Raw genomic sequence first — 14,509 nt, 5'->3', positions numbered from 1 at the left:
GTCAGATGAAACCAAAATATAACTTTTTGGTAAAAACGCAACTCGTCGTGTTTGGAGTTGCCAGGACGACTGAGCCGTGTAAAGGAAAGAATGAATGGGGCCATGTATCGTGAAATTTTGAGTGAAAACCTCCTATCAGCAAGGGCATTGAAGATGAAACGTGGCTGGGTCTTTCAGCATGACAATGATCCCAAACAAACCGCCCGGGCAACGAAGGAGTGGCTTCGTAAGAAGCATTTCAAGGTCCTGGAGTGGCCTAGCCAGTCTCCAGATCTCAACCACATAGAAAATCTTTGGAGGGAGTTGAAAGTCCGTGTTGCCCAGCAACAGCCCCAAAACATCACTGCTCTAGAGGAGATCTGCATGGAGGAATGGGACCAAAAAACAGCAACAGTGTGTGAAAACCTTGTGAAGACTTACAGAAAACGTTTGACCTTTGTCATTGCCAACAAAGGGAATATAACAAAGTATTGAGATAAACTTTTGTTATTGACCAAATACTTATTTTCCACCATAATTTGCAAATAAATTCATTAAAAATCCTAGAATGTGATTTTCTGGATTTTTGTTTTATTTTGTCTGTCATAGTTGAAGTGTACCTATGATGAAAATTACAGGCCTCCCTCATCTTTTTAAGTGGGAGAACTTGCACAATTGGTGGCTGACTAAATACTTTTTTGCCCCACTGTATATATCACTTTCTGTAAGGGAATCATTTTATAATAAAGATGTATGCCACTGTGAAAAACTGCTCGTAATAAAGTCATTTAATTATGGTATGATTAATTAATTTGAAAGGTAATCCGTTCCTACCTCTCCATCTCAGTGCACCAAAGAATGTCCTCCTTCTCGTTCATGAAGACGGGAAAGTGCTGGTCTTTACCCTGCTTAATGGAATTAGAGCGAGTGGTGATGGTCCTCACTTTGCCAAACTGGGGGGAAACCAGATGGTGAACACACTAAGTGGCTGGTGCATAAGAATAGGACAACCAAGTATTGTTTACAGACCAAATTGTTCATATGACCAAATATTTAATTTGACTGTTCAAAAGGTACTCACACTCAACTTATTTTTTTCTTGAACTAAGTTAATCAAATTAATGAACTATATAAATTACATATTTGGCCATATGCATAATTTGTACAATTTTTAAAAAATACAGCTACAAAAAAGATGAATAAGTGACCTTCGCTGTTCTGCCGTGCTCCAAACAGTCCTGAAGGTCTAGTCTGTCCGTGAACATGGCCGTCAAGGGCCTGAAGAGGAATACAGATGGAAAAGTAAGAGATGTGTGAAAATACAGAGTGAGAGAGAGAGAGACAGCGTGAGAGAGAGAGGGCGAGTGAAAGAGATAATAAGAGCGAGAGCGAGAGAAAGAGAGTGAGTGAGCGAGAGGAGGAGAGCGTGAGAGAGAGGGCGAGTGAAAGAGAGAGTAAGAGCGAGAGCGAGAGAAAGAGAGTGTGTGAGCGAGAGGAGGAGAGCGTGAGAGAGAGAGGGCGAGTGAAAGAGAGAGTAAGAGCGAGAGCGAGAGAAAGAGAGTGAGTGAGCGAGAGCGAGGAGAGCGTGTGTGAGAGAGGAGGAGAGGAGAGGGCGAGTGAAAGAGAGAGTAAGAGCGAGAGCGAGAGAAAGAGAGTGTGTGAGCGAGAGGAGGAGAGCGTGAGAGAGAGAGGGCGAGTGAAAGAGAGAGTAAGAGCGAGAGAAAGAGAGTGAGTGAGTGAGCGAGTGAGTGAGCGAGAGGAGGAGAGCGTGAGAGAGAGAGGGCGAGTGAAAGAGAGAGTAAGAGCGAGAGCGAGAGAAAGAGAGTGAGTGAGCGAGAGGAGGAGAGCGTGAGAGAGAGGGCGAGTGAAAGAGAGAGTAAGAGCGAGAGCGAGAGAAAGAGAGTGTGTGAGCGAGAGGAGGAGAGCGTGAGAGAGAGAGGGCGAGTGAAAGAGAGAGTAAGAGCGAGAGAAAGAGAGTGAGTGAGTGAGTGAGAGGAGGAGAGTGTGAGAGAGAGACAGAGAGAGAGAGAGAGTAGAGGGGAGAGATAAAAAAGGTGATTAGGATTATTTAGTTCCTGGGTTTGACTGGCTCAGGAACTGGCCCAGGTATAAATTGCTTTAGGTGACAGGCTCGCTGTTTCTTCCCTCACCGTTCTCTCACCAACCTGTTCATGCCAGGCAGGTTGCCCCAGAAGTAGCGAGCACGGTGGGCAGCAGTCACCTCCTTGGCATCGATCATCACCGGGTTACACTGGAAGAGGAGAGAAAGGATATTCATTTAACCAGGTTATTGAAGACACATTCTCTTTTGCAATAATTACCAGAAGAATGTAGTGAAGATAATATTTTGTATAAGGAAAATGTCATACAATGATCAATTAATATGTTTAAATTAACAGTTTAAACTGCTCCTTCATAACCTAACTAGTATATTGACAGCATACACTGTCAATTATCACCACAAGGCATTCATAATACGGAATCCATATTCCAATGGATGACTGATATACATGACTTACATGACTGAAATATAGTATAATTTGTTATTCTAGAAGTTATATAGTCCCTGTAAAGGAACAAACCTCTAGAAAGCGAGAGATGTCCCTCTTGTCACTGACGCCCATCGCCACCACGTTTTCAAAGAGCCAGAAGAACGGCCGGTTGTCGCCCTCTTTGGGCCGAGCCTCGTGCAGCAGGCGGTAGAACTCAAAGAACAGCCGACCAGTGCCCTCTACAGGACAGACAGAGAAGGACAGGCATATGAAATTCAGCTCTAGGAAATAAGTCTTCAGCAGGCCCAGAACACAAGTGATAAATGGTAAAGAGTTGTCACCTACCATAAAGACCCTTCCTAGCTGGGTTGACAATAGAGAGGTCGTTACACGGACTTCCACCAATCACTAAGTCAAAGGGGCCCCACTCGTGTAACTGTTAACGAGGGAGAGAGAGAACAGGAAAACAACGAGAGAAAGGAGGAGGACAGGAGATAAGAAAGACAAAATAGACTGATTATTCAACTAAGAGACACATTTTGTGTTATATGAAGTGTTATTGTAATAACTCTCACTGATAGGCACCTTACAATCTTTCTCATTTGGGATATCCTTCTTAAGAGACTGTGGCTAGGGTGTTCGTCTTTGAGCCAGGCTATAGGGATATCCTTATTGAGAGACTGTGGCTAGGGTGTTCGTCTTTGAGCCAGGCTATTGGGATATCCTTATTGAGAGACTGTGGCTAGGGTGTTCGTCTTTGAGCCAGGCTATAGGGATATCCTTATTGAGAGACTGTGGCTAGGGCGTTCGTCTTTGAGCCAGGCTATTGGGATATCCTTATTGAGAGACTGTGGCTAGGGTGTTCGTCTTTGAGCCAGGCTATAGGGATATCCTTATTGAGAGACTGTGGCTAGGGCGTTCGTCTTTGAGCCAGGCTATAGGGATGTCCTTATTGAGAGACTGTGGCTAGGGCGTTCGTCTTTGAGCCAGGCTATTGGGATATCCTTATTGAGAGACTGTGGCTAGGGCGTTCGTCTTTGAGCCAGGCTATAGGGATATCCTTATTTAGAGACTGTGGCTAGGGCGTTCGTCTTTGAGCCAGGCTATAGGGATATCCTTATTGAGAGACTGTGGCTAGGGCGTTCGTCTTTGAGCCAGGCTATTGGCATATCCTTATTGAGAGACTGTGGCTAGGGTGTTCGTCTTTGAGCCAGGCTATTGGGATATCCCCATTGAGAGACTGTGGCTAGGGCGTTCGTCTTTGAGCCAGGCTATAGGGATATCCTTATTGAGAGACTGTGGCTAGGGCGTTCATCTTTGAGCCAGGCTATAGGGATGTCCTTATTGAGAGACTGTGGCTAGGGCGTTCGTCTTTGAGCCAGGCTATTGGGATATCCTTATTGAGAGACTGTGGCTAGGGTGTTCGTCTTTGAGCCAGGCTATAGGGATATCCTTATTGAGAGACTGTGGCTAGGGCGTTCGTCTTTGAGCCAGGCTATAGGGATGTCCTTATTGAGAGACTGTGGCTAGGGCGTTCGTCTTTGAGCCAGGCTATTGGGATATCCTTATTGAGAGACTGTGGCTAGGGCGTTCGTCTTTGAGCCAGGCTATAGGGATATCCTTATTGAGAGACTGTGGCTAGGGCGTTCGTCTTTGAGCCAGGCTATAGGGATGTCCTTATTGAGAGACTGTGGCTAGGGCGTTCATCTTTGAGCCAGGCTATTGGGATATCCTTATTGAGAGACTGTGGCTAGGGCGTTCGTCTTTGAGCCAGGCTATTGGGATATCCATATTGAGAGACTGTGGCTAGGGCGTTCGTCTTTGAGCCAGGCTATAGGGATATCCTTATTGAGAGACTGTGGCTAGGGCGTTCTTCTTTGAGCCAGGCTATTGGGATATCCTTATTGAGAGACTATGGCTAGGGCGTTCGTCTTTGAGCCAGGCTATAGGGATATCCTTATTGAGAGAATGTGGCTAGGGTGTTCGTCTTTGAGACAGGCTATTGGGATATCCTTATTGAGAGACTGTGGCTAGGGCGTTCGTCTTTGAGCCAGGCTATTGGGATATCCTTATTGAGAGACTGTGGCTAGGGTGTTCGTCTTTGAGCCAGGCTATCGGGATATCCTTATTGAGAGACTGTGGCTAGGGTGTTCGTCTTTGAGCCAGGCTATCGGGATATCCTTATTGAGAGACTGTGGCTAGGGCGTTCGTCTTTGAGCCAGGCTATAGGGATATCCTTATTGAGAGACTGTGGCTAGGGCGTTCGTCTTTGAGCCAGGCTATAGGGATGTCCTTATTGAGAGACTGTGGCTAGGGCGTTCATCTTTGAGCCAGGCTATTGGGATATCCTTATTGAGAGACTGTGGCTAGGGCGTTCGTCTTTGAGCCAGGCTATTGGGATATCCATATTGAGAGACTGTGGCTAGGGCGTTCGTCTTTGAGCCAGGCTATAGGGATATCCTTATTGAGAGACTGTGGCTAGGGCGTTCTTCTTTGAGCCAGGCTATTGGGATATCCTTATTGAGAGACTGTGGCTAGGGCGTTCGTCTTTGAGCCAGGCTATAGGGATATCCTTATTGAGAGAATGTGGCTAGGGTGTTCGTCTTTGAGCCAGGCTATTGGGATATCCTTATTGAGAGACTGTGGCTAGGGCGTTCGTCTTTGAGCCAGGCTATTGGGATATCCTTATTGAGAGACTGTGGCTAGGGTGTTCGTCTTTGAGCCAGGCTATCGGGATATCCTTATTGAGAGACTGTGGCTAGGGCGTTCGTCTTTGAGCCAGGCTATTGGGATATCCTTATTGAGAGACTGTGGCTAGGGTGTTCGTCTTTGAGCCAGTCTATTGGGAGTGACCTTGATCTAGTCTCACTCAGTTCATAACGTTTTACTGTATGATACTCACATGTTTGCGTGTGACATTCCTCACGTCGCCCACGTACATGATGCGTCCCTGATGCCTGACGATGCCCACCGTGATAGAGTCCTCACACACCTCCGACGCCACATAGCGCTCCACCTGGATACCCAGCTCCTTTAGCACCAGCAGACCTAAAGGTCAGAGGTCAATGAGGTCAAACAGTAGCATGTTGTTGCTCTTTTGATGGACGCCATGACTTCCTGGACAACACTGACAGTTGTTGCTGAGTGGATTATCCTGGTTAAATAGAGTGGATGATTCTATTTATATAATGATTAACTTGAAATTGATGAACTGAATGACAGAATACAGACACAACGCTGAAGGTCTGGCCTGAGGCGCACCATTAATTAGCGTTCACAGTTGTTGCCTTTTCTTTTTACAGGAGTGGGAACTCCAACGTCTTTTGTATTTTTGTGTGGTTTTATTAAACAGATGGGGAAGTGAAGGACAGACAGGAAAGGTATGAGAAGTGCACTGCTAGACAATATGGTTAAACAGCATACTGTGTGGATTAGTTTTCTATCCATCCATCCATCCATCCATCCATCCACATCCATCCATCCATCCATCCATCCATCCATCCATCCATCCATCCATCCATCCATCCTTCCAAGACAGTCAGTGTAGTAAATATAGTCATGAGTTAGGGGGCCAGTCCCAGTGAAACCTGAGACGGGCAGAACGTTTTGTAGAGACAGAGACTTTCAGAGGGTTTTGTGTCAAGGAGAGGAGAGGAGAGGAGGGGAAGGAGGAGAGAAGAGGACAAGAGGGGAGATTCCTGTCTAACCTGTTGCTATGCCGTCGAACAGTGACAGGACACGAATAGGTTGTCTCTTCTCTGCCATGACTGGAGGGTAAAGCTTTGGTTGTTCCTGTGAAACAACAGAGAGAGCGAGAGAGAGAGAGAGAGAGAGAGAGATACGGCTCAGTTTTGACCCAGAGGAGAGGGAGCCTGGAATGACTTCAGCTGTCTCTAATGTGTGAAGCCCTATTCATAGAGCCCCATAGCTGTGATAATCTGCCTGCTCATTGTTGCAGATTTAGGGAGCTAATTTGGCTGTAATACACACTGTGTGTCACAATGGAACATAGAATCACTGTGGCTCTGTGGCTTCTTTATTTTGATTTGTTATTTCATTTATACATTTTTTACTTCAGATTATTTTAGTAAATACTTTCTTAACACTTATTTTTCTTAAAACTGCATTGTTGATTAAGGGCTTGTAAGTAAGTATTTCACTGTTGTATCCGGTACATGTGACATGTTTTTTTTATTTGGGTGTGAACTTCACACACACAGCTAGTACTGAGGTACTACTCACAAAATCTTGGTCGTGATTGTTAGCGAAGAAGTGCTGTAGACGGCAGGGCCAATCAGTGTGACGCTCCAGCAGGCCGAACACGCCCTTCTGGCCCTTCTCACACATGTAGCAGCACCAGGGATCCTCTTTTATAGCTATCTGTGCTGCACCTGGCCCCACAAGTAGGTCAACACACTCCACACAGAAACACCTGGAGGGGACAGAGGGAGGTGTGTTATTATACTGCTAGACACTTGTACACACACACACACACACACGGACCCACACAATCACACATACGTAAGAACAAACATACTGTACACACACACACACACACACACACACACACACACACACACACACACACACACACACACACACACACACACACACACACACACACACACACACACACACACACACACACACACACACACACACACACACACACACACACACACACACACACGGACCCACACAATCACACAAACGTAAGAACAAACATTCTGTACACACACTCACGGACCCACGCAATCACACATAGGTAAGAACGAACATACTGTACACACACAATGCACAAAGACACACACACTTATGCAAACCATCAATATAAATGTAAACTGGCACACTCTAACACACCGAGTGAATCACACAAGTTAATGAACAATAACACACATATTTGTGAACTCAGAATCATAAGAAAGTAGTCCACTCACCTGCAGCAGTTGTTGTTCCCACACATGAGAACCTCTCGTCCTCCACAGCAGATGGTGCAGTATGACTGGTAACCATCGTCATCATACTGATATGCACATTCTAGAAAGCAGTTCTGGAACACAGTGAACAAGACATTTCAGCGTTGAGATTCGCTGTGTAATGATATGCGCTCTATAAGCTGAATCACATTATTGTCAATATTATTATTGAAAGAACAACAAGTAGCAATGAGAAAACCAGTGTATCATTGACTCACAGAGAACGCTGACTGTGTACTAAAAGGTTTGTTGTGTTTGTAAAAGCCTTATTGTTAACACATTATGTGCTTAGTGATTCTGTAAGCCTTTCCTGTAAGCTGTGTTTGTGTTTTGGTAACAGAGAGCTTTAAAATAGGGCTTAAAACCTAGAGAGGGGTTAGACCAGGGTCCATATCAAGCATCTCAGAATAAGAGTGCTGAATCATGTCCAACCCATCCTTGTAATCTTATTTATTGTGATCTAAAAGCAAAACTGATCTGAACTTTATTATAATAATAGTTTCATCATAAACTGATCTGAACTTTATAATAACTGTTTCATCATAAACTGATCTGAACTTTATAATAACTGTTTCATCATAAACTGATCTGAACTTTATAATAACTGTTTCATCATAAACTGATCTGAACTTTATAATAACTGTTTCATCATAAACTGATCTGAACTTTATAATAACCGTTTAATTATTTTTTCATTCAACTTTTTCACCTGGACACTTTATCTGGTTAGGGTTAGGGGTTAGGTTTAGGGGTAGGGGTTAGGTTTATGGTTAGGGTTTAGGGGTATGGTTAGGGGTTAGGTTTATGGTTAGGGTTAGGGTTTATGGTTAGGGTTTAGGGGTAGGGTTAGGGTTAGTGGTAGGGTTAGGGGTAGGATTAGGGGTAGGGTTAGGGGTAGGGTTAGGGGTAGAGCTACCGACGTAAAGGCTAATCTGAAGAGGGTACTGGCTAAGGTTAAAACTGTAGAGTGGCAACAACGATGTTCGGATGAAACAGTCAGAGGTCACGAAGCACAACATAGCTTCAGTGTGTAAATTAGCTAGAAAGATGTGTCGGCATCGAGTAATTGTCTCTGGCCCCCTCCCAGTTAGGAGGAGTGATTAGCTCTACAGCAGAGTCTCACAACTCAATCGCTTGTTGAAAACTGATTTATGCATGTCCCAAAACATAGAATGTGTAGATAATTGGCCCTCTTTCTGGGACTCATCCACAAACAGGACCAAGCCTGGCCTGCTGAGGAGTGATGGTCTCCATTCTAGCTGGAGTGGTGCTCTCATCTTATCTACCAACATAGACAGGGCTCTAACTCCTCTGGCTCCACAATAAGATAGGGTGCTGTCAGCCAGCCTGCCAGGTTAGTGGAGTCTGCCATTAGCACAGTCAGAGTAGTCAGCTCAGCTTTCCCCATTGAAACCGTGTATGTGCCTCGATCAAGGTTGGGCAAAACTAAACATGGCGGAGTTCGCTTTAGCAATCTCACTGGAATAAAGACCTCCTCCATTCCTGTCATTGTTGAAAGAGATTGTGATATCTCACATCTCAAAATAGGGCTACTTAATGTTAGATCCCTCACTTCCAAGGTAGTTACAGTCAATGAAGTAATCGCTGATCATAATCTTGATGTGATTGGCCTGACTGAAACATGGCTTAAGCCTGATGAATTTACTGTGTTAAATGAGGCCTCTCCTTTTACAACAAAAAAAATGACTGCGTTTTCGTCTTTTGAGCTTCTAGTCACGACATCTATGCAGCCTACTCAACCCCTTTTTATAGCTACTGTTTTCCTCACTGAGTTCCCTGAATTCCTATCGGACTTTGTAGTCATAGCAGCTAATATTCACATTTTTGGTGACTTTAATATTGACATGGAAAAGTCCACAGACCCACACTAAAAGGCTTTCGGAGCCATCATCGACTCAGTGGGTTTTGTCCAACATCTTTCCGGACCTACTCACAGCCACAGTCATACTCTGGACCTAGTTTTGTCCCGTTGGAATAAATATTGTGGATCTTGTTCTTCCTCATAATCCTGGACTATCGGACCACCATATTATTACGTTTGCAATCGCAACAAATCTGCTCAGATCCCAACCAAGGATCATCAAAAGTCGTGCTATAAATTCTCGGACAACCCAAAGATTCCTAGATGCCCTTCCAGACACCCTCCACCTTCCCAAGGATGTCAGAGTACAAACATCTGTTAAGCACCTAACTGAGGAACTAAATTTAACCTTGAATAATACCCTAGATGGAGTTTCAAACTGAAAAAACATTTGTCACAAGAAACTAGCTCCCTGCTATACAGAAAATACCTGAGCCCTGAAGGAGAAGCATGCTTCCAGAAAATTGGAATGGAAATAGCGCTCCACCAAACTGGAAGTCTTCCAACCAACTTGGAAAGACAGTATCGAAGAGCCCTCACTGCTGCTCAATCATCCTATTTTTCCAACTTAATTGAGGAGAATAAGAACAATCCCCACCAAAAATGTGGTACGGTCGCAAAGCTAACTAAAAAGCACCATTCCCCAAGAAAGGATGGCTTTCACTTCAGCAGTGATGAATTGATAAACTTCTTTGATGAAAAGATCATGATCATTAGAAAGCAAATTACAGACTCCTCTCTGAATCTGCGTATTTCTCAAAAGCTCAGTTGTTCTGAGTCTGCACAATTCTGCCAGGATCTAGGGTCAATGGACACGCTCAAGTTTTTTTATCCTATGTCTCTTGTGTCACGCTCGTCGAAATCGTGGAAATGACCGGACCAAGGTGCAGCGTGGTGAGCGTACACTTTACTTTACTTTTAAAAACATTTTTAAATGTCGCCAACAAAACAAGAAACAACAAAAACAAACATGAAGCTTACTAGGGCTATACAGGCCACTATAACAAAGACAACTACCCACAAAATACAAAATAAAAAAAGGCTGCCTAAGTATGATTCCCAATCAGAGACTAAAATAGACAGCTGTCCCTGATTGAGAACCATACCCGGACAAAACATAGAAACACAGAACATAAGAGTTTCCCACCCGAATCACACCCTGACCAACCAAACATAGAGAATAAAAAGATCTCTACGGTCAGGGCGTGGCATCTTGACATATTCATGAAAATAGTCATGGCCTCTAAACCTTCAAGCTGCATACTGGACCCTATTCCAACTAAACTACTGAAAGAGCTACTTCCTGTGCTTGGCCCTCCTATGTTCAACATAATAAATGGCTCCCTATCCACCGGATGTGTACCAAACTCATTAAAAGTGGCAGTAATAAAGCCTCTCTTGAAAAATGCAAACCTTGACCCAGAAAATTAAAAAAAACTATCAGCCTATATCGAATCTCCAACTCCTCTCAAAAGACAAACAATGTATACGAACTGCTTCAGTCTGGTTTTAGACCCCTATTATAACACTGAGACTGCACTCGTGAAGGTGGTATATTACCTTTTGATGGCATCAGACCAAGGCTCTGCATCTGTCCTCGTGCTCCGAGACCTTAGTGCTGCTTTTGATACCATCGATCACCACATTCTTTTGGAGAGATTGTAAACCGTAATTGGTCTACACGGACAAGTTCTGGCCTGGTTTAGATCATATCTGTCGGAAAGATATCAGTTTGTCTCTGTGGATGGTTTTTCCTCTGACAAATCAATTGTAAGTTTTGGTGTTCCTCAAGGTTCAATTTTATGACCACTATTGTTTTTGCTATACACCTCTTGGTGATGTCATTCGTAAAAAATATTTTTATTTGTTGTATATTCTATTCTTTTTCTCCCCAATTTAGTGGCCAATTGGTAGTCTTATCCCATCGCTGCAACTCCTGTACGGACTCGGGAGAAGCGACAGTTGAGAGCTGTGCGTCCTCCGAAACACAACCCAAACAAGCCGCACTGCTTCTTGACACAACACCCACTTAACCCGGAAGTCAGCCGCACCAACATGTAGGAGGAAACACCGTATACCTGTCAATCGTATCAGCGTGCATTGCGCCCGGCCCGCCACTGGAGTTGCTAGTGCGCGATGGGACAAGAATATTGTTGCCGGCCAAACCCTCCCCTAAACCAAACGACGCCGGGCAAATTGTGTACTGCCCCATGGGTCTCCTGGTTGCAGCCGGCTGCGACAGAGCCTGCACACGAACCAGGATCTATGGTGGCACAGCTAGTACTACGATGCAATGCCTTAGACAACTGTGCCACTAGGGAGGGTGTCAATTGGAAACATAATGTTAACTTTTACTGCTATGCGGATGTTACACAGCTGTACATTTCGATGAAACACGGTGAAGCCCCAAAATTGCCCTCCCTGGAAGCCTGTGTTTCAGACATAAGGAAGTTGATGGTGGCAAATGTTTTACTTTTAAACTCGGACCAAACAGAGTTGCTAGTTCAAGTTCCCAAGAAACAAAGAGATCTTCTGTAGTATCTGACAATTAATGTTGATGGTTGTACAGTCGTCTCAAATAAAACTGAAGGGCCTCGGGGTTACTCTGGACCCTGATCTCTCTTTTGACGACCATATCAAGAATATTTCAAGGACAGCTTTTTCAATCTTCGTAACATTGCAAAAATCTGAAATGTTTTGTCCAAAAATGATGCAGAAAAGATAATCCATGCTTTTGTCACTTCAAGATTAGACTACTGCAATGCTCTACTTTCTGGCTACCCGGATAATGCACTGAATAAATTTCAGTTAGTGCTAGAATCTTGACTAGAACCAAAAAATGTGATCATATTACTCCAGTGCTAGCCTCTCTCCACTGGCTTCCTGTTAAGGCAAGGGCTGATTTCAAGGTTTTATTGCTAACCTACAAAGCATTACATGAGCATGCTACCACCTACCTCTCCGATTTGGTCCTGCTGTACATACCTACGATCACAAGACGCAGGCTTCCTTATTGTCCCTAGAATTCTTGCGCAAACCGCTGGGCTTTCTGCTATAGAGCTCCATTTTTATAAAATGGTCTGCCTATCAATGAGAGAGACGCAGACTCGGTCTCGACTTTTAAGTCTTTATTGAAGATGAATCTCTTCAGTAGATCCTATGATTGAGTGTATTCTGGCCCAGGGGTGTGAAGGTGAACGGATTAGGCACTGGAGCGGTTCCCCTCTCTCCACTGAGATTATCTGCCTCTGACCCTTTACGGGGGCTAAGTCACTGGCTCACTAGTGCTCTTCCCTGCCATCCCTAGGAGGTGTGCGTCACTTGGGTGGGTGGAGTCACTGACATAATCTCCCTGTCGGGGTTGGCGCCCCCTTAGTTTGTGCCGTGGGGGAGATCTTCATGACCTTTACTCAGCCTTGTCTCAGAGTAGTAAGTTGGTGGTTTGTGGATATCCTTTTAGTGGTGTTGGGGCTGTGCATTGGCAAAGTGGGTGGAGTCATATCCTGCCTGATTGGTCCTGTTCGGGGGTATTGTCGGGCGGGGCACCAGTGTCTCCCGACCCTGTCTCAGTCTCCAGTATCTATGCTGCAATAGTTTATGTGTTGGGGGGCTAGGGTCCATCTGTTATATCTGGTGTAATTCTCCTGTCTTATCCGGTGTCAGGATCTGAGCCCTGGGACCATGCCTCGGGTTCACCTGGTCGTGCTGCTGCTACAGTTTCAACTGTTCTGCCTGTGGCTATGGAACGCTCGAACTCTGAATGCTCAGCTATGAAATGCCAACTGACATTCATTCCTGAGGTGCTGACCTGTTGCACCCTCTGTTGCACCCACTACAACCACTGTGATTATTATTATTTGACTCTGCTGGTCATCTATGAATGTTTGAACATCTTGGCCATGTTCTGTTACAATCTCCACCCGGGCACAGCCAGAAGGGGACCCTTCAGAGCCTGGTTCCTCTCTAGGTTTCTTCCTAGGTTCTGGCCTTAATAGGGAGTTTTTACTAGCCACCGTGCTTCTACATCTGTATTGTTTGCTGTTTGGGTTTTTTCGCTAGGTTTCTGTAGGGAAACTTTGTGACATCGGCTGATGTTAAAAAAAGGCTTTATAAATAAATGTGATTGATTTATTGAAGTCAGCACTCCTGCTGCAGACACTTGATACATAGAGCCATCCTACAGCTAGTCCTGACCCCTAAAGGTAGCACTGACCCCTACAGCTAGTCCTGACCCCTAAAGGTAGTACTGACCCCTACAGCTAGTCCTGACCCCTAAAGGTAGCACTGACCCCTACAGCTAGTCCTGACCCCTAAAGGTAGCACTGACCCCTACAGCTAGTCCTGACCCCTAAAGGTAGCACTGACCCCTACAGCTAGTCCTGACCCCTAAAGGTAGCACTGACCCCTACAGCTAGTCCTGACCCCTAAAGGTAGCACTGACCCCTACAGCTAGTCCTGACCCCTAAAGGTAGCACTAACCCCTACAGCTAGTCCTGACCCCTAAATGTAGCACTGACCCCTACAGCTAGTCCTGACCCCTAAAGGTAGCACTGACCCCTACAGCTAGTCCTGACCCCTAAAGGTAGCACTGACCCCTACAGCTAGTCCTGACCCCTAAAGGTAGCACTGACCCCTACAGCTAGTCCGGACCCCTAAAGGTAGCACTGACTCTGACAGCTAGCATTGATGCCTACAACTGGTCCTGACTCCTACAGCTAACACTGACTCCTACAACTGGTCCTGACTCCGACAGCTAGTCCTGACCCCTAAAGGTAGCACTGACCCCTACAGCTAGTCCGGACCCCTAAAGGTAGCACTGACTCCGACAGCTAGCATTTACGCCTACAACTGGTCCTGACTCCTACAGCTAACACTGACTCCTACAACTGGTCCTGACTCCTACAGCTAACATTGACGCCTACAACTGGTCCTGACTCATACGGCTAGTCCTGACTCCTACAGCTAGTCCTGACTCCTACAACTGGTCCTGACTCCTACAACTGGTCCTGAATCCTACAGCTAGTCCTGACTCCTACAGCTAGTCCGGAGTTCTATAACTGGTCCTGACTCCTACAGCTAGTCCTGACTCCACCAGCTAGTCCTGAGTTCTATAACTGGTCCTGACTCCTACAGCTAGTCCTGACTCCCGACAGTTAGTCATGACTCCTACAGTTTGTCAT

At 45.2% G+C, this 14,509-nt stretch overlaps 1 protein-coding gene across 6 annotated transcripts in view; it reads right to left on the bottom strand.

Moving 5' to 3' along the window:
• Positions 1 to 14,509, bottom strand: part of LOC124046687 (DNA (cytosine-5)-methyltransferase 3A-like) — a 70,129-nt gene that overhangs the window by 4,324 nt on the left and 51,296 nt on the right. For 3 of the 6 annotated variants that reach the window (XM_046367344.1, XM_046367348.1, XM_046367349.1), the window contains 9 exons: positions 7,409 to 7,521; positions 6,714 to 6,903; positions 6,179 to 6,263; positions 5,374 to 5,519; positions 2,817 to 2,907; positions 2,562 to 2,710; positions 2,130 to 2,230; positions 1,188 to 1,257; positions 814 to 932 (listed from right to left, as the gene is read on the bottom strand). In XM_046367344.1, coding sequence (XP_046223300.1) covers positions 814 to 932; positions 1,188 to 1,257; positions 2,130 to 2,230; positions 2,562 to 2,710; positions 2,817 to 2,907; positions 5,374 to 5,519; positions 6,179 to 6,263; positions 6,714 to 6,903; positions 7,409 to 7,521 — 1,064 coding nt within the window. The remainder of the gene's footprint in view (positions 1 to 813; positions 933 to 1,187; positions 1,258 to 2,129; positions 2,231 to 2,561; positions 2,711 to 2,816; positions 2,908 to 5,373; positions 5,520 to 6,178; positions 6,264 to 6,713; positions 6,904 to 7,408; positions 7,522 to 14,509) is intronic. The other 3 variants (XM_046367346.1, XM_046367345.1, XM_046367347.1) reach the window with 3 other exon arrangements.

The sequence above is a fragment of the Oncorhynchus gorbuscha genome, linkage group LG10, assembly GCF_021184085.1.
Source record: "Oncorhynchus gorbuscha isolate QuinsamMale2020 ecotype Even-year linkage group LG10, OgorEven_v1.0, whole genome shotgun sequence".
NCBI classification, from domain to species: domain Eukaryota; kingdom Metazoa; phylum Chordata; class Actinopteri; order Salmoniformes; family Salmonidae; genus Oncorhynchus; species Oncorhynchus gorbuscha.
This window is presented reverse-complemented; position numbering and strand designations above follow the sequence as displayed.